The sequence below is a fragment of the Pieris napi genome, chromosome 7 (genome assembly GCF_905475465.1).
Source record: "Pieris napi chromosome 7, ilPieNapi1.2, whole genome shotgun sequence".
In the NCBI taxonomy this organism is placed as follows: domain Eukaryota; kingdom Metazoa; phylum Arthropoda; class Insecta; order Lepidoptera; family Pieridae; genus Pieris; species Pieris napi.
This window is the reverse complement of record NC_062240.1, coordinates 12,828,397-12,852,842: the sequence shown is the minus strand read 5'-3', so window position 1 is coordinate 12,852,842 and position 24,446 is coordinate 12,828,397. Positions and strand designations below refer to the sequence as shown.

At 33.6% G+C, this 24,446-nt stretch overlaps 7 protein-coding genes across 7 annotated transcripts; 3 read left to right on the top strand and 4 right to left on the bottom strand.

Moving 5' to 3' along the window:
* Positions 1-1,482: 1,482 nt before the first annotated feature.
* On the bottom strand, positions 1,483-4,379 carry LOC125051287 (adult-specific cuticular protein ACP-20-like). The gene is made up of 4 exons (XM_047651500.1): positions 4,363-4,379; positions 3,596-3,719; positions 2,439-2,605; positions 1,483-1,602 (listed from the first exon to the last, which is right to left on the bottom strand). Exons 1-4 carry the CDS (start codon positions 4,377-4,379, stop codon positions 1,545-1,547), a joined length of 366 nt encoding a protein of 121 aa, XP_047507456.1. The 3' UTR covers positions 1,483-1,544.
* Positions 4,380-4,418: 39 nt separating this feature from the next.
* LOC125051035 (cuticle protein 7-like) lies at positions 4,419-7,287 on the bottom strand. The gene is made up of 4 exons (XM_047651156.1): positions 7,244-7,287; positions 6,187-6,342; positions 5,021-5,187; positions 4,419-4,553 (listed from the first exon to the last, which is right to left on the bottom strand). Exons 1-4 carry the CDS (start codon positions 7,253-7,255, stop codon positions 4,481-4,483), a joined length of 408 nt encoding a protein of 135 aa, XP_047507112.1. The 5' UTR covers positions 7,256-7,287; the 3' UTR covers positions 4,419-4,480.
* Positions 7,288-8,558: 1,271 nt separating this feature from the next.
* LOC125051039 (cuticle protein 19-like) lies at positions 8,559-10,367 on the bottom strand. Its single transcript, XM_047651161.1, has 4 exons — positions 10,275-10,367; positions 9,865-9,996; positions 9,067-9,233; positions 8,559-8,681 (listed from the first exon to the last, which is right to left on the bottom strand). The coding sequence occupies exons 1-4, from the start codon at positions 10,284-10,286 to the stop codon at positions 8,621-8,623; spliced, it is 372 nt and encodes a 123-aa protein (XP_047507117.1). The 5' UTR covers positions 10,287-10,367; the 3' UTR covers positions 8,559-8,620.
* A 591-nt stretch (positions 10,368-10,958) lies between these two features.
* LOC125051041 (histidine-rich glycoprotein-like) lies at positions 10,959-18,083 on the bottom strand. Its single transcript, XM_047651163.1, has 9 exons — positions 18,043-18,083; positions 17,726-17,869; positions 17,490-17,656; positions 17,215-17,251; positions 16,693-16,718; positions 15,664-15,691; positions 11,872-12,033; positions 11,638-11,804; positions 10,959-11,099 (listed from the first exon to the last, which is right to left on the bottom strand). The coding sequence occupies exons 1-9, from the start codon at positions 18,052-18,054 to the stop codon at positions 11,036-11,038; spliced, it is 807 nt and encodes a 268-aa protein (XP_047507119.1). The 5' UTR covers positions 18,055-18,083; the 3' UTR covers positions 10,959-11,035.
* Positions 13,523-14,492, top strand: LOC125051038 (cuticle protein 7-like). The gene is made up of 4 exons (XM_047651160.1): positions 13,523-13,623; positions 13,809-13,946; positions 14,012-14,178; positions 14,353-14,492. Exons 1-4 carry the CDS (start codon positions 13,612-13,614, stop codon positions 14,411-14,413), a joined length of 378 nt encoding a protein of 125 aa, XP_047507116.1. The 5' UTR covers positions 13,523-13,611; the 3' UTR covers positions 14,414-14,492.
* A 1,580-nt stretch (positions 18,084-19,663) lies between the features above and the next one.
* Positions 19,664-20,873, top strand: LOC125051037 (cuticle protein 7-like). Its single transcript, XM_047651159.1, has 4 exons — positions 19,664-19,781; positions 20,102-20,245; positions 20,318-20,484; positions 20,722-20,873. Exons 1-4 carry the CDS (start codon positions 19,770-19,772, stop codon positions 20,780-20,782), a joined length of 384 nt encoding a protein of 127 aa, XP_047507115.1. The 5' UTR covers positions 19,664-19,769; the 3' UTR covers positions 20,783-20,873.
* Positions 20,874-23,339: 2,466 nt separating this feature from the next.
* LOC125051040 (cuticle protein 7-like) lies at positions 23,340-24,038 on the top strand. The gene is made up of 4 exons (XM_047651162.1): positions 23,340-23,360; positions 23,527-23,670; positions 23,741-23,907; positions 23,975-24,038. Exons 1-4 carry the CDS (start codon positions 23,349-23,351, stop codon positions 24,036-24,038), a joined length of 387 nt encoding a protein of 128 aa, XP_047507118.1. The 5' UTR covers positions 23,340-23,348.
* Positions 24,039-24,446: the final 408 nt, after the last annotated feature.

Here is a 24,446-nt window from a genome sequence, read left to right as displayed (position 1 = left end):
TCTTGGGTCCCTCAAATAGAGTAGACATATTGTTCTGTTTCTAAATTTACATTTAAGAAGCATGTATTTTAATAATTATTATTATTAAATTGTTGATTAGAAATATTTATGCATTTCTTTTCCTCGACATTCGAATAGCAAAAAAAACATTACATAATTATTAATTTATTTCGTAATCCTACAGCTAACATAAATTATATATAACAAAAATCCATTATACTGATATTCCAAAAATGGAATACATAATATATACAAAAAGGTTCAAACATTTACGAAAAAAAAATCAATAAAATTATCAAATACATTTTACTAAGTAACACCTAAATCGGCTGTGTTGTGTGATGTACTTGAGGATATGTATGTGCTCATGATGCAAGTGATTTAGCGCTACAGATGTTCTTAAAACTCCATTAAGTATATTCCGCGATAGTTTAAACAAGTCAAGGCTTAAATAGTGGTCGTTGTATGTTCGGGCTGCGCGATACAAAACTGAGTTTTTTGCATAGGTGTTCCAGGAACATGGAAGTGCAATTATGTTTAATGAGACTATTTTCGTTTATATTCATTAATTATGTGAAAGAAGCGTAGGTCGCCTATAAGACCCATTCAAACATAACTGTCTTTTTGAGATTATATTTGTATTAATACTTAAATTTTCAGTCAACCATTAAAAACCTTGAAGAGAAGAGAGCCTTGAAAACTTTTACGTTTGAGGTAATTTATTTTTAGCCGTCTTACTGACCGCAACGACTTTTGGGAGAAAGGTGATTCAGATATTATTTGATCAGGAATACCGCAGATTAAACATTCAAGGATTTTCGTTAAAATAGTATACAATACATATAAAACACATTGCATTTGTATACGATTTTATACCGTCTATGCATCGATTTGAATGATTGATTGTCTAATTTTATTACTACAGGTACAGATATAGTAGCAAACAAAACAGGAACTAAAATGTGTACTGTATGTATTGTATGGGAAACGCGAGCTGTGGTTGCTAGGAAAGGTTGTAATACTATTAAATTGTTATTGAAAATTTACTTCCAAGCTCCATTGGGAGTCCGCGAGAGAAGATAATAATAAACTTCGATAATAATCCATAAAAACTCTTTTGATTATTCAGGGCAGGGCGTCTCCTGCGAGAACTAGAGAGTAATCACTAATCAGTGTCCGGTGAGAGTCGAGGACCTTGGCTTTAGCATTTGCGGGGTGGTCTATCGCCTGAAGTGCAGAACGGAGGCTCACTGGAGTGAGCATGATCTTTCGATTAAAGGAACAGTCACCACTATGCACAATCTAAGTAAAACAATATCGCGTTCCAAATGCAACTACTGCCATCTAGTGATTGACATGAGTACTAACTAACTGATTAATTAGTTATGTTTATATTAATATTTTTACTTCGATTCGATGTTAGGATACATCTGAGAATGTGCGGGTATAAAATAAAAATAAAAATACTTTCTTGCATTTGATTTTCCTCTTTAATACCAATATATAAAAACGGTTAAACCTAGTTTAAATAATACTCATGAGTGTTAGTGGTGATGATGAGGAATGATGTGATGGGTCCCAAATTTCACGTCCGCGTGGAATCTGCAATCAGTCAATATGAGTGTAATTATTTATTTAATATAAAAGAATGTTAGAGTGAATTTGAGACTGTTTACTCAAATTAGGACTCAGTGCCGAACGAATAAAGTATGACTGTAATCGATATCCAGCAAAACCATATTATTCGGTTTGGGATAAATATGAGTAATAAAGACTTGCTGACTATTCTTATCAAAATATATAAAACAAAGTCGTGTTAGTTACAACACTTATAACTCAAGATCGGCTGGACCGATGTTAGTCATCTCTTTTTTGGTGGATTCTTCTCCGCTCCGAATAGCAGAATAAGTAATAAAGTATTGGATAAGTTATCGAATAATAAAAAATTAATTAATTAATTTTACGAATGCAAACAGCATGTGGTGCCATCTGTGGACAAAACTACGCATATAAATAAAATTATCGCACAGATCAACAAAATAAATTGTACTTAGTTAATCATTGTATTATGTACACAATTTAACATTTATTTCATATGAAAAGATTGAGAAATTATTTCTAAGACGGCTGACCTGAGAAAGGTTTTTATGAAGAAAAAAAACTTGAAAAATTACTCGGATAAACCTAAAAACAGGTTTTATTTGCTGTAATTGTGAACGCAAACAGTTTCTTTGGGGTAGCATAGCAAAATATACCATAATATGTTGGTATGTAGCTACTAAAGAGGTAAGCTAAGTAAAATCATATTAAGGCGAAACGAAGTTCGCGGGGGCAGCTAGTAGTATTCTTATATATCCCTGCGAACCAGTACTTGTGGTACACTTTGTAAGAAGATATCACATTGTAAAATATTTACTTTTCAATTTATGAATTCTTACCCAGTGTGATGGTCTCCGTGGTAGTGCACAATCCTCTCAGAGCCATCAGGCTGGTGCAGAGCGTACACACCCTTTACAACGTCCCCATCACGGTGCTCGTGTTGAGATTTCCTGTCTCCCGTGTGATGGTCTTCCACTTTGTAACCGAATTCATACTTGGGATGAGTCTGTGAATAGAAAATACATTGTAAATCTAATATATAAAATTCTCGTGTCACAATGTTCGTTCCCAAACTACTCCGAAACTGCTCGATTCTTATGAAATTTTTTATGCATATTCAGTAAATCTGAGAATCGGCTACTATCAGCTATCTTTCAAACCCCTAAGTGATAAGGGGTGTCCACTGTCCACCCCCAAAATTTTTATTTTATTTTGTATACATTTTTTTTTGTCTTTATTTTTGTATGATACAGCATACAAAAATACATACAACCCCTAATTTTCACCCCTCTGCACCCTCAAACCCTATTTTTTATTCTTGAAGATAGTTTTTTTTATTGAACTAAAAAAATGTTTACTAGAAATAATGGCAAACGACGTTTGCCGGGTCGACTAGTAAACTATGAAATATTAACAAAAAAACGTTTGCTGTAACGACGAGGCGGTAATTATTTTACTCGAATACCTTCCATTTTTACTTTGAATGAAATGAGAATCTAATATGAGCGTAATCAGGACCGGATTTAAAGATCTGGAGGCCTCGAGGCAACAAAGGTGTAGAGGCTAAATTGGTTTATTGGCTAAATTATTTTCCAAATAACATGATTTTTAAAAAAAATTTTCAGTCGTGTTTTTAAATCAAGAATTTATTGTGAAACCAAGTAGATTATGTTAGTATTTAATATAGAAATATAAATACATGTTTGTACAAAGGTAAAGGTAAAACACCGAAACAAATTATTATCAAAAGAAAAGTTACTAGTAGTTAGTGTGTACTAGTCGGAATTTAAAACATTTTTTCCGAAGTCTCAATTGTGGGGCCCCTCTTTTGTGGAGGCCCCGGAGCTGTAGCCCCGGTTGCCCTCCCTTTTAATCTTTGCACAAACTCCAGCAAAAAATAGCAATACTTTGCTACACGGTAATAGTTTATTTCTTGGTAAGTATTTTTTACGTTATTAATCAAATTGTTACTTAGAGTTTAAATAATTAAACTTACATGGTAATCGACGTGACCATGAGCGTGATGACCATGAACATGTACTATTTCAGGATGACCGTCGTGCTTCAGGAAATGCTGAGAAGAAAAGGCAGGTCCATGGCATGGCGTGAAAAGGTGGGAGCTTGTAGTTTATTGTTTATCAGAATGCCAAATCATAAAATGACTGCTTCACGACTGATTTGAGAGCGACCGCCGATGCAAAAACCGCTGTGTGAGTTCGTGAAGTGAGTTACAGAATCGCAAGGCTGGACGGCCAGACCTTCGTTATTTAATAAAAGCTGAAAGTTCTTCTATGCGCGTCCCCTATACAGGTAAGAACGACCAGGGACTATAGAGTTTGGGTAGTGGTTACTTGGGTAGTAAAAGTGTATAAAATAGTACCTTAAAATCGTTAAAGTATAAAGCTCAATTTTTTTATATTTTATTAGGGATAACTTTAGAAAACTTTTTTTTGCATTTTTGTGAAGGAAAACATCGTGAAGAAACCGACATGTCTTAGAACCAAAAAGTCGACGTCGTGTGTCAGGCACTGGAGGCTGGTCACCTACTTGCCTATTAGATTTAAAAATGATCATTATACAGATTCAGAAATCTGAGGCCAAGACCTAAAGAGGTTGTAGCGCCACTGATTAATTTTAATAATGGATTATAAGATTAATGAACACTGCACTGCAATATTAAGTGGATTTGGGACAAATATACAACTATTTTCATTTTTAAAGAAAATATTTTATTTTTATATTAAATATTTTTAGCTTGTACACCTCAAACTTATACACATTTATAATTTAATAATTTAATTTAAATTTAATTACAAAATTCAGGAGTTTCAAACAATTATTTGTATCTTGATTGTCACGTTATATTAAAGTAAATATAATCTTATAAATAGTGACCATGGGGAGCGTGGTGGGGGACGACATGGTGCGTGCCATATTTTACATCTGCGTGGAATCTGAAAACAAATGTTTATTTATTACAACTTCAATTAACAGACAGACATTACATTTATTACTAACGAAACACCCACACAGAAACACACAAAATAATAATAATAATCAAAAAAGAAAAATCATAAAAAAAATACGAAAATAAAAAAAGGAATACATTTTAAGTGGTACTTCCAATCGAAACGATATAATATATCTCTCGTATAGAAATCATTATTTTGGTTTAAATAAACACGACTCTGGAAAACACTACGCCATGACATACAATGCAATTTGTCGATAAAACAGAGCAAGTGCGGGTGTCGGTTTTTTGTGACGGTGTGCGCGCGTATTGTATAAATTTATTCTCATAATTTTTCCCTAACGCGCCAAAAGAAGCATAACTTCTAAAATTAATTACCCTTTTTGGCTCAAACTCATTAAATAGGTATTGTAAATGCTGAAGATCATGAAAAATAAAATAAAAATTTACCCAGAATGATCATCGCTGTAGTAATTAACAATCCTCTCCAGTCCGTTTGGTTGGTGGAGAGCGTATGCACCTCTTACCACGTCACCGTCTCTGTGCTCCTGTTGGGACTTAATGTCACCAGTGTGGTGGTCTACTACTTTGTAATCGAACTCGTACTTAGGATGCGTCTGAAAAATATATTGGTAATAATTATTAAATAAGTGGCGCTCATAGTTCTGGGCCTCTGATTTCTGTATCTTTTTCGTGATCATTTGTTTTGTCTAATAGGGAATTAGGTGATCAACCTTCTGTGCCTGACATACGCCGTCGACTTCTTGTCTATGTTTTCCTTCACCGTACGAGCGAGTGTTAAATGCGCACATAGAAAGAAAGTCCAGTTGGTGCACAGCTTGGGATCGAACCTACGACCTCAGGGATGAGAGTCGCACGCTGAACATTCAACATTGTTCTTCTTAAGCTCACTGCTGGTTTAGTGATCGGGTTAAATCGGGTATAATCTTTAATTTATAAGAAATAACTCGACATTTAAAATAACTTGTTGTTAAGAAATCTCATCAATGAATGGCTATGATACGCCTACAGGTGTATCGCGTAAAAATATTGAAAGATGTTGTTTTAGAAAACTTGATTATTTCGAATAATCTTTAGTCAAAAACTTTATTCTGCATTTCCAGAATGTATAAAGGCACGTTTCATAGATTAAAAAAATATTTTTCACATTAGACTATGCCGCAAACTATTAAACAATTAAAACATTTTAGTACATTAACTAATTTAGAATTCGGAGTACATAAATACATATATCTATATTAGAAACGCCAATTGATCACGCAGTGTACGTACGACCTTTAGAGTCTTCTGAGTCATAATATGTTATAAGTTATAATATTGCATTAACCGAAAATATTAATATTTTAATTTCACAAAATTGTACTTGAGCGCTTGCGATAAAATCACCATCATACATTACGAAGAACCAAATGCTGATGGTTCTAAACAGGTCTAGATTGGAGACCAGTTGGCGTAGGGCGGCCTTCCACTAGGTGGACTGGTGTCATGGTAAGGGTGGAGGGAAAGCGTGAAGATTAGGCTGAAACCATGATGACCAGTTCTCTATTTTAAGTGCAATAATTTGTGTAAAGGCGAAAAATAAAAGTATTACATACATGATAGTCAATCTGGTGTCCGTGTCCATGGTATCCTCCAACGGGAACTACTTCTGGATGACCATCGTACTTGATCAAGCGTGCTTCAGATTGGGCTCCATGGCTTGGTATGTAATTACCAAACACAGCCGCGATGACAGACGCAAAACAAAGCACCTAGAAATCAAACAAATACCCTGTTATGAAACAAGTATTGTTTTGAACGACCGAATAATGAATGCTCTTGTATTAAATTAAACATGTATTGCGTGTACGCCTTTGCGTGATGAACGTAATTTTTTTATTCATAATAAATATACTTTGTACACACAAGATCAAATCATGTATACCAACTAGCTGAAATCCGCAACTTCACAATACAATACATACAAATATATATAAATAATACAAAAGGCAAATTCTATGAGTTTTTACAGCTGTTTTAAATTTGGTGTTCCTAGTGCAATCCAAACATGTAATACTTCAGCTAATACACGGTCAAATCGTTTTAAAAATATTACAAAAGTTAAAAGTCCAAGTGCAATGGCAAGTGCATGCCGATTATGAGGATCATTTAAAATAACAAAGGGTTAATTAAAACGGTTGCAAAATACGTCATTTCCCTTCAAAGGTCGAGTGTTGATTGAACAAATTAACCTAGATTTTATAATTGACAATCCTCATTACAAGATGTTTCATACGTGTTCAAGCTTAACCTTTAATAAAAACACAGATTTTAATGAAATCCAAAGCATCTTACGATCCTCAAGTAAGTATTAATCCCCAATAAGGGTGATACAAATGGTGAGTAAAAGTTACGTCCGGTAACAAAAGTAGTCTTATCTGATATACCCATCGTGATATAAACACTTTTTTATATAATACGGGGGCAAACGGACACCTATTTTTAGTAGATGCGTTGCCGGCCTTTGAGAGAGTACACTTTACTTTTTATTTTAACTGACAGTTATTAAATTTTCGAGAAGATTGCCTTAGGGCAGTAATAGGAGAAATAAAAACGTAATTTAATCAACGATATATGAACACTAAACTATTCAAACTTAAAAAAAATTGTCACCTTTGAGAACATTTTTCACTAGATTCTAACGTCCTAGGTAAAATATTAAACTGAATTCATTAAGGATTATTTTTCAATTTTATACTGTTGGCAACAAGGTGAACATCGAAATGTAGGATTTCTCTCAATTATTGATAATTACTGTTTAACCACGTAAGAGTAAGTGATTAAGCCTTATAGGATGTGATAATGATCATAACATACGTTATTTGGTTCGTAATGAATATGTAATTATATACAGTTATAATTTGGTGCGCTAATAATATGTTGGTTAAAAAGGAAAAAGATACATTAAGATATGTATTGTTAAAATAAGAATAAATAATAACAAGAGATAGCGGGTCTTGGCAAGATGATATCCATTTTACTGATTTTTATAGGCAAGTCTTCTAGGACTGGTGTCAAGCACAGAAGATATTTGGGTCTAAGCCGATTTCTTCACGGTGTTGACACAATAGTTGGACGCACAGAAAGAAAGTCAAGATTTGTACATAAGTTTTAAAATAGAAAATTAAGTATAACCTTTAATTAAGTAAACAAATACATAACTTTTGCTTTTATAAATAATATGTATATCTAACATTATTATATATCACATATTCACGAATGTGATTTTGGTTAATGTTATTGAGATACATAATGTTCAGATAATAAGTCGCGACAAGAATTCCTATGCATAATAATAATTCCGTGTTATCAAAGTCCTGAGCTGTCCATGAGCAGTGTTGGCCTAGTAGCTTCAGCGTGCGACTATCACACCTGAGGTCGTAGTTTCGATCCCCGGCTGTGCACCAATGGACTTTCTTTCTATGTGCGCATTTAACAATTGCTCGAACGGTTAAGGAAAACATCATGGAGAAACCGCCGACCCAAAAAGTCGACGGCGTGTGTCAGGCACTGGAGGCTGATCACCTACTTGCCTATTGGATTTAAAAATAATTATAAAACAGATTCAGAAATCTGAGGCCAAGATTTAAAGAGATTGTAGCGCCACTGATTTATTTTATTTATCAAAGTCCTAAATTTAATTAAGTTAATTAATAGTTATTAAGTTAAAAAAAATTAGTATTAGATGTTCTATGAAATAGGGGGCAATCGGCCCTCCTGATATTAAGTAATAAGCCGCCCATGGACACTGGGTGCGTTGTCGTAATGTTTTTCCTACTATTTGCTGGATTATTGCAATACGCTTTTAAACTGAAGTCAAGTATATATTTTTTACTATCCGTAATTAACTATTTCTAAAGAAATATGTTCGTACTAAAATTATAATCTGCAATATTTCCACTTAGAAGGATAAATAATTAAAAATATATTATTTTATAAAAAATTTAATGAGCTTATCCTAAATATATAACAGTTTGACTAGATTGCTGCTTAGTGGTAGTTGGGGGCCTGGTGGGAAGATTGTCCTTCACGATGCACGACGGCGTTGAATCTGAAAGATCATAAATTATATTTTCATACATATTTTGAAACATATATCTATACATTTGCCATAATATGAACGAGTGTTTTGTACTTTACAACTTTTATTTACAAGGAAGACTTTTATATTCAGTCTGTTCAGTTTTGTATATTCTTTAAATAGATGAAGGGAAACGGCTTTATCCCGTTTTTCGTGTCCTACCCTAAGGAATTCTACAGTGAACTAAGTCATAGCCTGATCTGATCCATTTTGATTCAGTTCGTCTATTGCCTTGCCATGAAAGTTCATGGTAGACCACCTGTTCTGCCTTAACGAATAAAGGATAAAAATTACTAATAATAATTATATTACTAGCTTAGATTTCCTGATCAAAATACTGACAATAGAAACTTACCCGCTGTGTGGGTCTGCGGTGTATTCTACACGTCTGACGGTGCCATCGGCTTCGTGGAGGCTGTATTCACCACGAACTACATCTCCTTCCCGAGACTCGTGTTGGGACTTGAAGTCACCGGTGTGAGGGTCCTGAACGCCGTAGTTGAAAGAGTAATGAGCTGGTGCCTGTAAATCATAATAAAAAAGTCAATCATTATTTTATATTTCAAACTTGCTGTAATTTTCCGCGTTAATTTCTACGTAGTGTGATGTTAGACAGTCTTAGGCCTTTCTCATTAATTGACCTGTCTAACAATTTTTTTCAATCCAAACCTGTAATACCTGAGATAAGCCCCTTCTAACAAAAAATAAATCTTAATATTATATTTATATAGATAATTGACGTATATAAATTATCACTAATTAAATCCAGAAATGAGACAATAAAAATTCATGTAAAAGTTACATTTCAACTATTAATGTTATTATGTATTTTACACACTTTGCCGTTTTATTCCTTAAGGCGCAATTTTATTAGTAGCAAACTTCAGAGACTCAATATACCTGGCCAGTTGTAATTGTAATAATAAACACTTTATTTACATCACCAACAATACCACAGAACAGGTAAAAATAAAAGAAGACAAGGGATGCAAATGGGCCGTCTTACTACAAAAAGCAATTCTTCTAAACTTAAACTTGTTTAATTAGTGTCCAAAGCAAAACTATATTACTATTTTCTATTAAGATTTTCTTGTAAATTTTCCTGCCCCACATCTGGAATATTAAAAGAACATTGTAATTAAATATAACTTACATGGTAATCTTGTTGAACAGCAGCAGCGTAGTGTGGTTGATGCTGAACAAGATTGTGGGAAGCCTGACCATAGCCATTGTTGTATCCATATTGCCCGGCGGCAACAGCGATGGTGGCAGCAATTACTAGGACCTGAAAAAAGAGTTAAAATAAACTAAAATATTTCACAAATATTTATACATGTTGATTGCTATAGCTTCAATGTTGGTACGTCGGATTCTAATGCCAAATGGAATAGTTATTTCAAAAATTATTGTTCTATAAACAAGGTATTTACTGTACAGTACACACAAATTGCCTGGAGATTTCTTTAGCCAAAATGTGTTTTCTTTTAAATGCTTAATAATTAAACAAAATAAATATTTCATCACAAAATTCCGTCGATGTTAAGATAATAAAAATTAACATACCTTGAAGTACATATTTGATTCGTAAGTTTACTGTTTGCAATGTAATATGTTAATGGTACTTACTTGATTATAATTACAGCTTATATACTTTTTGTTTCAATACAGCTGTAATAATGAAAGTTTTTAAACTGGTTTCGGTTGACACCCAATCGATTTTAAGTTACGCAGTTCAACGTATTATGTGATGTTTGATTTAAACAAAAGCCTATAATGACCACAATTTGCCATGCTACATTTAGCATAGAAACTAATATCTAGATTTCTTCTCGGTAGACACACTATTGTATTATTATACTGCACGGTGCTTTTGCGTTAAATATCAAGAAATACTTACGGCATTGTGGTATGGCACATTAGCCACATTTAACAAAATATCTCATATTAGCATTTAGCGCTACTGGTTTTCTGTTTCCGACAAATATTGGTCTCTTATCAAAAACTCTATTACTCAACAAAAAAAAAATGTTTTTGACTACAACTACTTAGTCGTGTTATACGTAAATCTCTATTAATTTGTAGGATATCATAACATTTTTAATTGGATAGTAATAGATGAAATATAAGAGAATTCTTCAATTATTTTACAAGAATTTTTACAATGGCTATTTTTCTTAAATAAACGTTTGTAGTATTCTAAGCGTTCATTCATTTCAAAGTTTATTGGTTTAATAAAAAACATAAATATTAAATTCATTTCATTTTATTTGAACACATGGGTATATAAAAAAGTAACAAAAATCATATTAACAGCGATTCCTTTCTCAGTAATGTTGATGATGATGTGGGACGATGTGATGGGTACCGAATTTCACATCAGCGTGGAAACTGAAAATATTATATAGTTTATAATTATAATTAATTTATAACATTATTTATTATACGTAAGCCATGACACTTTGTAAGATGAGGTTATTTGGCCTTTCTAAATAAAATTTAGTAGCAAACTAATGTATGATAATTATTTAGTTTGTGGAAAGTCAAACTTCGTAGTGAAATAGCGCCTCAGTGAGGGATGTTTCCCTCTTCCGTAGTCCAATAAGAGCATGATAAGCTTTCGATGCCTTTACTATTTCTACGAGAAGCGAAGTCAAGTTAAGGAACATAGTTGAACCATGGGTAAGTTTATAACAATTGAGCAACGGTCAAAAGGCATGTGACCTCGTTGCAATTTCGTACTTTTTTTTTTTTTATAGAACGGGGGGCAAACGGGCAGGAGGCTCACCTGATGAAACTACCTACCTACTTTTCTTTTTGTAATGTTGAATTATATCCATAAGTACTTTCTTAAAAATAAAGTCTTAAGCGAAAGCTTCAGAAGTTTTAAAAATTAAAATAAAACCATTGCTTGTATAAAAAGTCTCACCCGGTGTGGTGGTCTCCATGGTAGTGGACAGTCCTCTCAGAACCATCAGGCTGGTGTAGAGAGTAGACGCCCTTCACGATATCTCCATCCCGGTGCTCATGCTGCGACTTAATGTCTCCTGTGTGATGGTCTTCAACTTTGTAGTCGAACTCGTATTTGGGATGAGTCTGTAACAACATATACTCAGTAACTCAGGCTTCATGCAAAACGGTATAGAAATGGTATTATAATTACATGATAGTCATGATGTCCGTGATGACCGTGGACGATTTCAGGGTGTCCATCATGCTTCACAAAGTGCTGGGAGGAGTAACCATGGCCGTACCCGTGGCCATATTGGGCCAACGCTACTGCGAACATGGAGACGAAGCAGAGTGCCTGAAATAATAAAATCAACTTCAAATCCCTCTTCAGTTGTATTTGCACTGGCTTTGTTATGCAAAGTATATAAGTTGAACTTCAAGTATGAAGTACCAAAACTTTGTTTTAAATATCGCTTCAACAAATAAAATAAAAACATATTAGGTATTTAAAGATACCTAGAGATATTTCTTAAAATAACCAAAAAGAATATAAATTAAAACTGCTTTTCAAATTTTTATACTTTAAGTATAATTAAAATACCTTTAAAAACATTGTGAATTTGGCTGTTGTAGTAGACTAACTGAAATAGTTGTTTAGAATGATCTACAACAATAAAAATCAATCTTTTATATCTAATATTCAAGGAGAGCAATGCAAGACAATATCGATTTCACCTACATAATTGCCGTTCATACTCATGACGAAAATTTTCGTCACATACACTTTTAATATGAGTTAAATATATATAATGAAAACATAGTGTTACGAAGATGGACTGCAATATTTCCCGATATTTCAATTAGTTAGAGACGTTTTCAGCAAGTTGAAATTGTATTTCTGACCGTTTCAGGAGAGGGTCAGAAAATTGTAATTTGCATAATGTTACCCTCGTTTTCAGAAGGCTTGAACATTTTTACAGGCAGTTTCAAGTGTAGTGAATTGGTACAGTTTTCAGGGAACTCGTTAGATTAAGCTATTTGCTCTATAGTCAATTTCAATTTGCCTAGGCCGTTGCGATGGCGCGAATATTTGAGTTACCTACTTACTTAGTTACTTATATTTAAATAAATCAGAGTAGTAAGGACTTAGACGACGTGCAACAAGACCTACCTTACATGAAATCAGCGTAAATATGTTTAGTCTTTAGGCGAGTAAATAAAAATGTTATTTATTCTTAAACGACATACATGCTTAAAAATAGAAAAAAATATGACGTTAGAAGTTTTATATATACAAATATAGAGATTATAAATAAATAAATATAGCCTTTATTGACCATCCTGTAAGTTACATTTAATCTTACTTCTACTTAGTTATTTATGAAATTTAGTTAAAGTAAATGTAAATATTATCATATTATTTCCTATTAGACACCGGTTTCTGAATCGTCTTCTCCACAAAGTTCTGTCTCTTGCTTGATTTCCTCATCCATGTCGCTCCTGCCACCTTTTTAATATCATCTTGCTATCTACAATGTTGTCTACCTTTACTTCTCGTTTTATGCCTAGGGCACGATTCCATAACTTCTTTGCTCCATTTTTTATTTTCAGATAATAGAAATACATAAAAGCAGAAAATAAAACGCAAATTTTCACTAAAACTCAAAAGAAACTTTTGTTTATAGAAAATGTAAAAATGTTTTAATCAATATACATTTAATAATATTCTTGTCATAATATTAAAAATAGATACAAAAGCAATTAACTTTGATAAGATTTTGCAAGCTCTATATTAAAGTTTCTACACACGTTGCGGTTTTGTGCCCAAGTATCAAGAGTGAAATCAATTTTACCTTGATGAATTGCATTGTCTATCGATATATAAGACATGGAAATAATTCATTATGTATCAGTTTGAATTTTATCTGAGACAAATAGTAAAATAATAAAAATGTACTCAAAGGTAAATTTAAAAATGTTTTTCTAAAACTTGATTGGTGGATTCATTCTCAAAAGAGAAATTCTCGAAAGAATTTTTTTAAGAGTTCCTAAATACACATGGTTTGGACAGTTACGGAACATAAAAATATGTAAACTTACCTCCTTAGTAATTTCAAGTGCAATTTCTTTACGAGTTTTTCTTTACAGATCCTCTGCTTTACGACCCTCCTTGCTGTGGTCGCTGCCCAATATGGCCACGGCCATGGGTACTCCTCCCAGCACTTCGTTAAGCACGATGGACACCCTGAAGTCGTCCACGGCCATCACGGACACCACGACTACCATGTAACTATCATGCCTTTTATATTTCTTCACTCAGATCTCAGTTATTATAGGGTTATATTTCACAGACTCATCCCAAATACGAGTTCGACTACAAAGTAGAAGACCATCACACAGGAGACATTAAGTCTCAGCATGAGCACCGGGATGGAGACGTGGTGAAGGGCGTCTACTCTCTGCATCAACCTGACGGTTCCCAAAGGACTGTCCACTACCACGGAGACCACCACACCGGGTAAGAATTAACTTGGTATAAATACACGTTCTTCTTGGTGTAAATAAATATTATTTTTGGTATAAATAAGGTATTCACTTTCTGTCAAATTGTGTTTAGATTGTGATAAAACTCTCGTTGTGATGGACTCTTCCTTTATTATACTTAAATAAAATTTAACAACTATAATTGCAGGTTCCACGCCGACGTGAAATTCGGAACCCATCACATTGTCCCTCATCATCATCATTATTAATTTTGGTACAAATCTTTATCTGTTTTTATACGTTTATAAATTGTTATCAAAGGAAAATGAATAAAATTTATTTAAAATATGTTGGTCGTATATTATTCTCTTTATCTCAGCAATTAAAACCATGACAAATAAAATAAACTTCTTCAAAATATATAAACCCGATTGCTGTAATTATCATTTATAGCTTTCGAATACTTTAAAGCAGTTTAATTATTTATTAATTAATATAAAATCTAGAACATTCCACTTGCTTCTCTAGAAACGCTAACAGAAAGGAATACGTTAAGTGTGTTTTCTCAAAAGTTCTATATAATTTTGAGCAATTGACGGGTATATTAACGGTATAATAGTGGAAATATTAAAAAAGACGAGAAAAAGATGGCTGCCATAAAAATAAAAGTCATTCGCGTCATTTCATTTAGGGTGTACGACCAAGAAATTCCAGAGAAATTTCTAAAAATTTTCTATGGTGCAAGTATTGCTTTACAATCTTAATTAAGGTGATATGACAAAGAACGGTTCGGTGGCCGTCCATACACAATTTATACTAAAATAATAAGTCCTGAGTACATATCTCGTTACGATGTATCCTTACCAAGAAGAAAGGCACACAATATTCTCAGTCGTATGGATTTGGAGAAATTGTATTAGTTTGGGAACAAAGAGAGGTTAGAGTGATACTGATATCTTGCCTCACAATAGTTCGCAAAAACGCACAACACACTTACTATAAAGTTATAAAATGAGGACGTAACTATTAACAAATGTAATAAAAAAGTATATATCAAAATAACAATGCGTCTAACATAACCCGCGGAAAACTAAGCAGTGACTAACAAAAAAATGTGACGATCGGCCGAGTAAAAATATTTTGGATCACCCTAATCAATTTTTTACTGAATTTTTTTTTTTGTTAACAGACATCAAACCCTTAAGTCCCAAAATGCGCGGGCTGCGTGCAGCCCAGTGAACCTTTAGCCTCAAGCTAATAAATTTTCTGAGAGCGCAAATCATTCGAATTTGAAACTATGTATTTAACCTTTTATAGATTTTTTATAGAATTTGATAATATTTTCAATTACTTTAACTAAATTTCGTTAATAACTAAGTAGAAATAAGATAAAATGTAACTTAACAAGATTGTCAATAAAGGTTATATTTATTTATTTATTTAAACTTTAATAGATATTGCAATATTTTTACCTTTTCCCCTAATTCATAGGTAATCCGAGACCAGACCGCTACACTACCATCTTGTTGCCTAGTGCACCACGTACCCTCGACATAAGGATTTAGATAAGTATGGAAAGTGTTGGAAATATGAAAGAATTCACATGTATTGCCATTGCGGAAAAACTAAGTCCGTTTGGGAAATGCGACCTTTTCCATATTTTATATAACCCTGACTTGGTAGACATGATGATTCATCTCACGCGCATCGTGCGGGTCAGCAACATCTAGCTATTTATGAAACGAAGAACTTGAACTTTACATTCAAAATAAGTGAAAGATAAAAGTGAAATTATTCAAGATAAGCCAGTTTTGCGTCACATCTTTTCATAAACTTTTCGTATTTAATACTTTGTCAAATTTCAAGCGCTGAACACTTTTGATCTAGGCGGGTAATAAGGATTATAAATGTGGCACTTAATTAAACGGATATTTATCCAGGGCTTCTTGTTTGTGGAACGCCAAACACAATGTTTGATATAAGAAATACATTGCGAATTACGACAGATAGACCATTGCCATAATAGGCTAAGGAGACAGTCAAAATTAAACAACAATAAATATTGATAGTTGCCAAATTCATTGAACATTGAAATGATCAGTTGAATTCTTAATTTTATTTAAATTTTCATGTATGGGATGATCAAATCAAGAGAAGTTTTTGGTAGCCGAAAAAAACTGAGGAATTTTCCTCAAAAAGGTTGGGATGTGGTTGGAGGTTTGAGCGTCAGAAATGAGGAGATTAAGAAGAAGGTATCGCATGGCAACATTTACATCGTCCTCCTTTATCCAACGATTATGTTTTTTACAAAATATTATGATTAGTATAGTACATTTATTATAGGAATTCATTCGTTGAAGTTAGAGGTTGAAGGCTGGAATTCGGTACTAACTAAAACAGTGAATAGTATTTTATTCGCCTAAAACTTAGCTTTAATCAGTTTAACTGCACTCTTTTGACTAAAGTAGCCTTTCTTTCTGACATATTTGTTTACGATGTGATGTTAAGTGACAAAAGAGTAAGTAATTAAAAATTTTTTTGACGTGACAACGTCTTATAATTCGATGGAGCCGGCTGCACGCACGAAAAAACATGACGCATGCGGCGTTACCTCGCCGCGAGGCGTTACCTCTGAGGCGTTCCATTTAAGGCTTGAAGTGCAAGCGAGAGCGAGGAACGAGCGACAAAGGAGCACAAAAGAATGACATAATTGAATTTATGCGTACAAATAAATGTAACTTGATCAATTCAATTGTGATTTCCATTTACCTCCTTCTCTATATCCATACAAAATATCTATCAAACAAAAAAAATTCTTTTGAAAAAAAATGCAACCATTCCATCAGTATTTTCTTATGACGTTGTCACGTTCAACCATCGTCAGTAAACCGACTTTACAGACAACCGATTTTTTTTTATAAATTATGGGTTTTAACAGGAATTAAAAGAAAATAATAAAATCAACAATTTATTATTTCAGAAACACACAAATATTATATACAAGTTAACATAACATGAGGTATTGAATTAAATAATTCCAAAGCACTTAATGGTGATGATGATGAGGAACAATGTGATGAGTTCCGAATTTGACATCTGCGTGGAAGCTGCAAAGAAAAAGTATTATAACAAGATGAAGCAATTACGAGTATGAGATGGTAATATTCGTCAGGTATATATTTTATTATTTATTAAGGGAGCTGCAAGCCCACCCGTTTTTAGGAACTTACATAACAGCGCCGCCTATGGACACACTGCCAATTGGCTTGTGAGCACGTGGCTGATCCTTTAAAAGGTCAGATATCCAAAATAATTTCTGTTATGTTTTCAAACAATAGTGCTCACCCAGTGTGATGGTCTCCGTGGTAGTGGACAGTCCTTTCGGAGCCATCAGGCTGGTGTAGAGAGTATGCACCCTTCACCACGTCTCCATCTCGGTGCTCATGTTGAGATTTCATGTCTCCCGTGTGATGGTCTTCCACTTTGTAGTCGAACTCGTATTTAGGATGAGTCTGTTTAACAAATCTTAATTAGGAACTGGGATTCTGTGTCAAACAGTATTGAAGAAGTATTATAGTTACATGATAGTCATGATGTCCGTGATGGCCGTGGACGACTTCCGGATGTCCATCGTGTTTAACGAAATGCTGGGAAGAGTGTGCATCACTGTGGCCGTGGCCATATTGCGCTGTCACAACAGCAAGGAGAGTTGTGATGCATAAAGCCTGTAAAAAACAAAAGTTATAATAAAAACAAAGTTACAACAAAGAAGCAATAATCACAAACTATATGGCCGAAATTAGCTACAAATTAGTAGCATTCTCATCCAGTCTTAGAGAGATTATTATTTTATTACATAGCTTATCCACAAATTATTACTTTTAAGTATCAAATGTACCTTTGCAATCATTTTAAGATAGATAAATTTTGTATGAAAGTGTAATTGAAACTGATACATGTTAATCAATTTCACGTCTTTTATAATAAAATACTGTGTGATATGATCAAGGTAACACTGATTTCACACTTGTTTTCTACAATGTTTAGAAATTGTTACGAAAAGAATGTTCATATGAATTAAAAATATATCTAGTCATTAAATAACTAATATCGGATAGATATCATAAATCAATATGACATCATCTTCATGCTGACACATGGATCTCTCGGCAATGATGCTGCCGAAGAGCTTGCAAAGAGAACATCCGGAATGATGCTAGTACCCGCTAGGCCCGTACCCGCTTCACTTGCTCTTCTTAGCAAGTACGAACCTGGATTCGCCAAATCCACAAAACTCCAAAACGTGGACTGCAGACAGTCCAAAATGGAACTGCCAGCAGTTAACCAGATACTGACAAAGTGACTTCTAAGCCTCAACATAATTAATCTAATAATTATAGGGACAATTACGGGCCACTGTCTTCTTTATAAAAATAAATTCTTAGTGCGGCCGACAGTCCCTTGTGCTGTTTCAGCGCAATGGAATCAGTCAGCTACATAGTCCTGGAATGCGTGGCTGTGGCTTCAAACGACCAGAAATCAGTGAAGCCTGCGAAGTGACCAGGAAACTTCTGAGCTTCTAGAAGGAGCTGGGCTGGCTAGTGACGAAACACACAAAAAGTGACGAAATACAGTACTGTAAACTACTACACGCATGTTTGTAAGTCACCATAGACCACATAGTAATGATACCAGGACGCTAAAAAAATTAAAACCTGTATTTAAACCCTTTGTTTACACCTAATGTGAACACCAATTACAGAGGAAACAGCTTTATGATTAGGCCGGCGGGTAAGTTTAACAATTTAACTGTTGATATTGACCTGTTCGCCTCAAGGGTGGTGTCGGCAAGGAGAGCTCTCACATCTGAATTCTTCAGTGGACCAAATAGTGTATTATAAGATTTGGCAAGCGTATAAGGTATACTACAATAAGTGTTTATCAACTAATATAGTTAGTTTATTGCTCTCTTTGATAGATAGTTGTATTAAAATTATTTCATTTTTACCAATCCATTTAATTATTAAGAACTTATTTATATGTAAAAATTTGTTTAATGGCGTGATAAGAACTTTATATTTAGTAAGTGTAAGTTATAAGCTCTAAATCTTTCTCAATAAATAAAAAATATCAAACATATATTAGATATTTTAGTTTATTTTGGACCTGGATTACATTTTCAGCAGTGTATTGTAAATAAAAGTACTATTAATTACCCGTTCAGGGTCTTTGTATTTAATTAATTATTTTAGAATAATAGCTTTTTACGAAGAAATGTGTTAAACATAAAACCTTTTTCCAAAAACAATTATATTTAAGTTCATATAGTTTTCTAATTCTCCACGAGACTAATTTCACATAGTCTTTTTGTTTTACAAGAGATAAGGCGAAGATTATTTTGTTAGATCTTCACGCTGGATAACTTTAATTTTGGTATAATAATAGGAATAAGCAAACAATTTTTACTATCATATACCGCCGTTATTAAAATTTCGTTATAAATCTAACGACCGGTGTTGTCATATCACCTTGATTGAATAGCGGTTAAAATTGGATTATAAAAGTCTCGTGCTTAATTTGATATGTATCACAAATTTACTGAACTCGGGAAAACAACAGTTCAAAATGTGGCCTAAGGTAAGTCGTATTTTCAGCTTTTGGCGGCAATGAAGATGGGCTGCGGGATCGACATCTCAGGCCCTTTCGCTTCTTCTTTTATACTAATGACCGTTTCGCAAAGGTTTTCTAAAATCTTCCACCGGCCGTCGTCATATGCGCCCCCCCCGGTGGACAGGTGAAATAGATGAAAACAACAAATATGGAAAAAAATTAACCCGGATTTTTTAATAACACATTTTTTTGTACATTAACATCTTTTGACTTCGTTTTTAAATTTTACTAACCTATCATGTAAAATATATTTTATCCTAACTAACATATTATATTTATTTTTCTAGATTATCTGCTTTACAACTTTCCTTGCTGTTGTGACAGCGCAATATGGCCACGGCCACAGTGATGCACACTCTTCCCAGCATTTCGTTAAACACGATGGACATCCGGAAGTCGTCCACGGCCATTACGGACATCATGACTATCATGTAACTATAATACTTCTTCAATACTGTTTGACACAGAATCACAGTTCCTAATTTTATAATTTCGTTAAATAGACTCATCCCAAATATGAGTTCGACTACAAAGTGGAAGACCATCACACGGGAGACATGAAGTCTCAACATGAGCACCGAGATGGAGACGTGGTGAAGGGCGCATACTCTCTGCACCAGCCTGATGGCTCCGAAAGGACTGTCCACTACCACGGAGACCATCACACTGGGTAAGCACTAATGTTTAAAAATATAACAGAAATTATTTTGGGTCTCTGACCTTTTAAAGGGTCGGCCACGCGCTCATAAGCGATGTTGGCAGTGTGTACATGGGCGGCGGTGTAATTTAACATCCTAAAAACGGGTGAGCTTCCAGCTCCCTTAATATATAATAAAATATACCTTACGAATATCACCATCTCATACTTATAATTGCTTCATCTTGTTATAATACTTTGTCTTTACAGTTTCCACGCAGATGTCAAATTCGGAACTCATCATATTGTTCCTCATCATCATCACCATTAAGTGCTTTGGAATTCTTTAATTCAATACCTCATGTTATGTTAACTTGTATATTATATTTGTGTTTTTCTGAATGAATAAATTGTTGATTTTATTAATTTTTTTTAATTCCTGCTATTGTTTAGTCGGATGGGTATTTGATTGAAACCCATAATTTATAAAAAAATTGTTTAACTAAAATACTCTTTTATCACTTAACATCACATCGTAAACAAATATGTCACAAAGAAAGGCTACTTTTGTCAAAAGAGATTCACTGTTCCTATGCACTAAAAATATTTAATATTATTTTTTTCTATTTATTTGATTGGTATTAATACAAATTTAGAAATTCAATAACTTAAATTAATTTACAGACTCCTCATTTCCTCTGACACTCCAACCTCCTATCTCATCCCAATCTTTTTGATTGATTGATGAGGTTGGAAGTAAGAATTTTCTTCAGTTTTTTTTCGCCTACCAATAACTTCTCCTCTTGTTTGATCGTCAACGCCCTACATGATATTAAAAAAAATGATTCAACTGATCAGTTGGATGTTCAACATATTTAGCGACTATATATATACTTGTGGTGCTACTTATGGTGACTGGTGGGACTTGAATTCGTGTATGCGGTGATGTTAGTTATTTCGACTATGTATAAGTGCGTGTTCCTATTTCACCTAACAACATACTGCTGATAGAGGATAATTAATGTTTTTTTTTTCCTTTTTATTATTATTAATTATTAAGATATCATCATGTGGTACATGGTGTAATACAAACATTTTGTAAAACAAAAAATTGGCGATTAAAAATAATGGCGGAGAGTTCATTCTCGTCCGTTTTGTGCCATTGATTTATAATGTATTTCCTCATTGACGTTCATAAGTGTACGTTATGTTACCTAAATAAATGATTTTTAATTTGACTTTTTCCTTAATTTTGACTGTCTCCTTAGCCTATTTAGCCAATGGATAGACCATTGGCCTATTTAGCCAATGGATAGACCATTGTCGTAATTAGCAATTTATTTATTATACTATTGTGTTTAGTATTCCACAAACAAGAGGCCTTAAAGAAATACCTATTTAATGAAGTGCCCCATTAATATTTATATTTTCTCAAGAAATTAACCACCCCTAAAAGAGCTTTAAGTTTTTGATCAGTTTGCACTTCCATATCACAATTCCAATAATCACTGGGAACCCTGGGACTAAACCGGAATAAACCCTGGGACGTTGAAGAAAGAAGCGAGGGATCAGGACGAAATTTCATGTATACAGATGTAGTGCACGAGTGAATTAATGGAGATAAATAAATTTTCAGCTTGATGGCGACAAAAAAACCAAATTTAAAATTATATGGCAGCCATTTTTTTCGGCCGTTATATTTTTTTCTACATATCATTTGCTCAAAGTTCTCTACAACTCTTGGGAAAACTGAATAAACCTATTTCTTAACGTTTTCCCAGGTTGTTGGCGTCTCTAGAGACGCAAGTGGAAAGTTCCTGATTTTATGATAGTTAATTAATGAAACAGTTTTTTTTTAATGTCTGTGCTCTCATAAACAATTTAAAAAAAAACAAAAGCGTTAAAGAACAGAGTAAAAATATTACCATTTTGTCTATACAAAATGGATTTGTATCCAGCCAAGTATAGCAAATACAGAATTAGCGACAATAGATAGCATTATTACAGCAACTTTGTAGGAGGCATGTTATGGGTGATAGGCTTAATCCAGAGATAAAAAGAATAATATAAGAAAAAAATATTTAAAGAATTATTTTATTAATTTTCCATTGATTACAATTTATAAAAATCGAAGAGAACATATCTCAAAATTACTGAACTTCATTAACTTATCACAATGTAAACATAATTTGACCGAAAGTTTAGACCTTATTTATACCAAGTAAAACCTTACCCGGTTTTATGATCTCTATGGAAGTGCACGGTCCTCTCCGAACCATCAGGCTGATGTAGACAGTAGACGCCCTTCACCACGTCTGCATGTCGGTGTTCTTGCTGCGACTAAACGTCTCCTGTGTGATGGTGGGCAAGGGTAGAAGCAGGTACGGGCCAGTCGGCATCATTCCGGATTCTCTCTTTGCAAGCTCTTCGGTGGCATCATTGCCTACAGTGCATGGTGACACTCCAGTATTAGTTGACTTACAAACATTATATTCACCGTTTTCCATGAGTGCACAAGTCGTGTAATTCAGTATTTTTTTTTTTTTGTAAATTACTGGCGAATAATAATTATTTCAAGGCACACACAATTATTTTATCTGCTATTAAAGGATTAATAGGACTCGCAGCATGAAGATGAGCTTATAAGCTCTTCACATGATATATCATACTAATTTATAATATTTATTCGATATTAAGTGTCTAATAATGACAAGATACTTTATAAATTCATATGAACATTCTTTTCGTAACTATTTCTAAACATTGTAGAAAACAAATTAGAGTGAAATCAGCGTTACCTTGATCATATCACACAGTATTTTATTATAAAAGACGTGAAATTGATTAACATGTATCAGTTTCAATTACACTTTCATACAAAATTTATCTATCTTAAAATGATTGCAAAGGTACATTTGATATTTAAAAGTAATAATTTGTGGAAAAGCTATGCAATAAAATAAGAATCTCTCTAAGACTGGAAGAGAATGCTACTAATTTGTAGCTAATTTCGGCCATATATTTATTGATTGTTGCTTCTGAATTTGTTTTTATTATTACTTTTGCTTTTTACAGGTTTTATGCATCACAACTCTCCTTGCTGTCGTGACAGCACAATATGGCCACGGCCACAGTGATGCACACTCTTCCCAGCATTTCGTTAAACACGATGGACATCCGGAAGTCGTCCACGGCCATCACGGACATCATGACTATCATGTAACTATAATACTTCTTCAATACTGTTTGACACAGAATCCCAGTTCCTAATTAAGGTTTTGATAAACAGACTCATCCCAAATACGAGTTCGACTACAAAGTGGAAGACCATCACACGGGAGACATGAAGTCTCAACATGAGCACCGAGATGGAGACGTGGTGAAGGGCGTATACTCTCTGCACCAGCCTGATGGCTCCGAAAGGACTATCCACTACCACGGAGACCATCACACTGGGTAAATCTTATATTTATGTAAGGAAATAGTTTGAATGTTTAGCATACTTATAATCACTTCTTTGCAGATTTCACGCGGACGTAAAATTTGGGACTCATCACATCGTTCCCCATCATCATAGCCATTATTAAATTAAGCACTTTAAATTTTAATTGTCTGAAATAATAAATCTTGTTATTAATATATATGTTTTTGTTTTTACGGTTAATTAAAATGTATATAGATAAAATTGAATCTTATATCACTACATAAATTCTCACCAGCCAGATGAATTTATAAATTTAAGCGGGAATTTATACATTTAAACTGTAGGTCATTTGGACAAATGCTTTTTAATTTGCTGCGTTGTTCGCTATTAAAATCATTTTATTTCTGTAAATATCTTTAGAATATTTTGGTGGTACGATATAAAAAGATATACGCTTAAATTTCTATTATAAAAGAGTTGAGTACTGTATGGTGTTTTGATAATTATTTACAGTAAAACTTTAAGAAATTCAATTACATAATTCATTTCGCTTCTTTTGATAGCATTACCA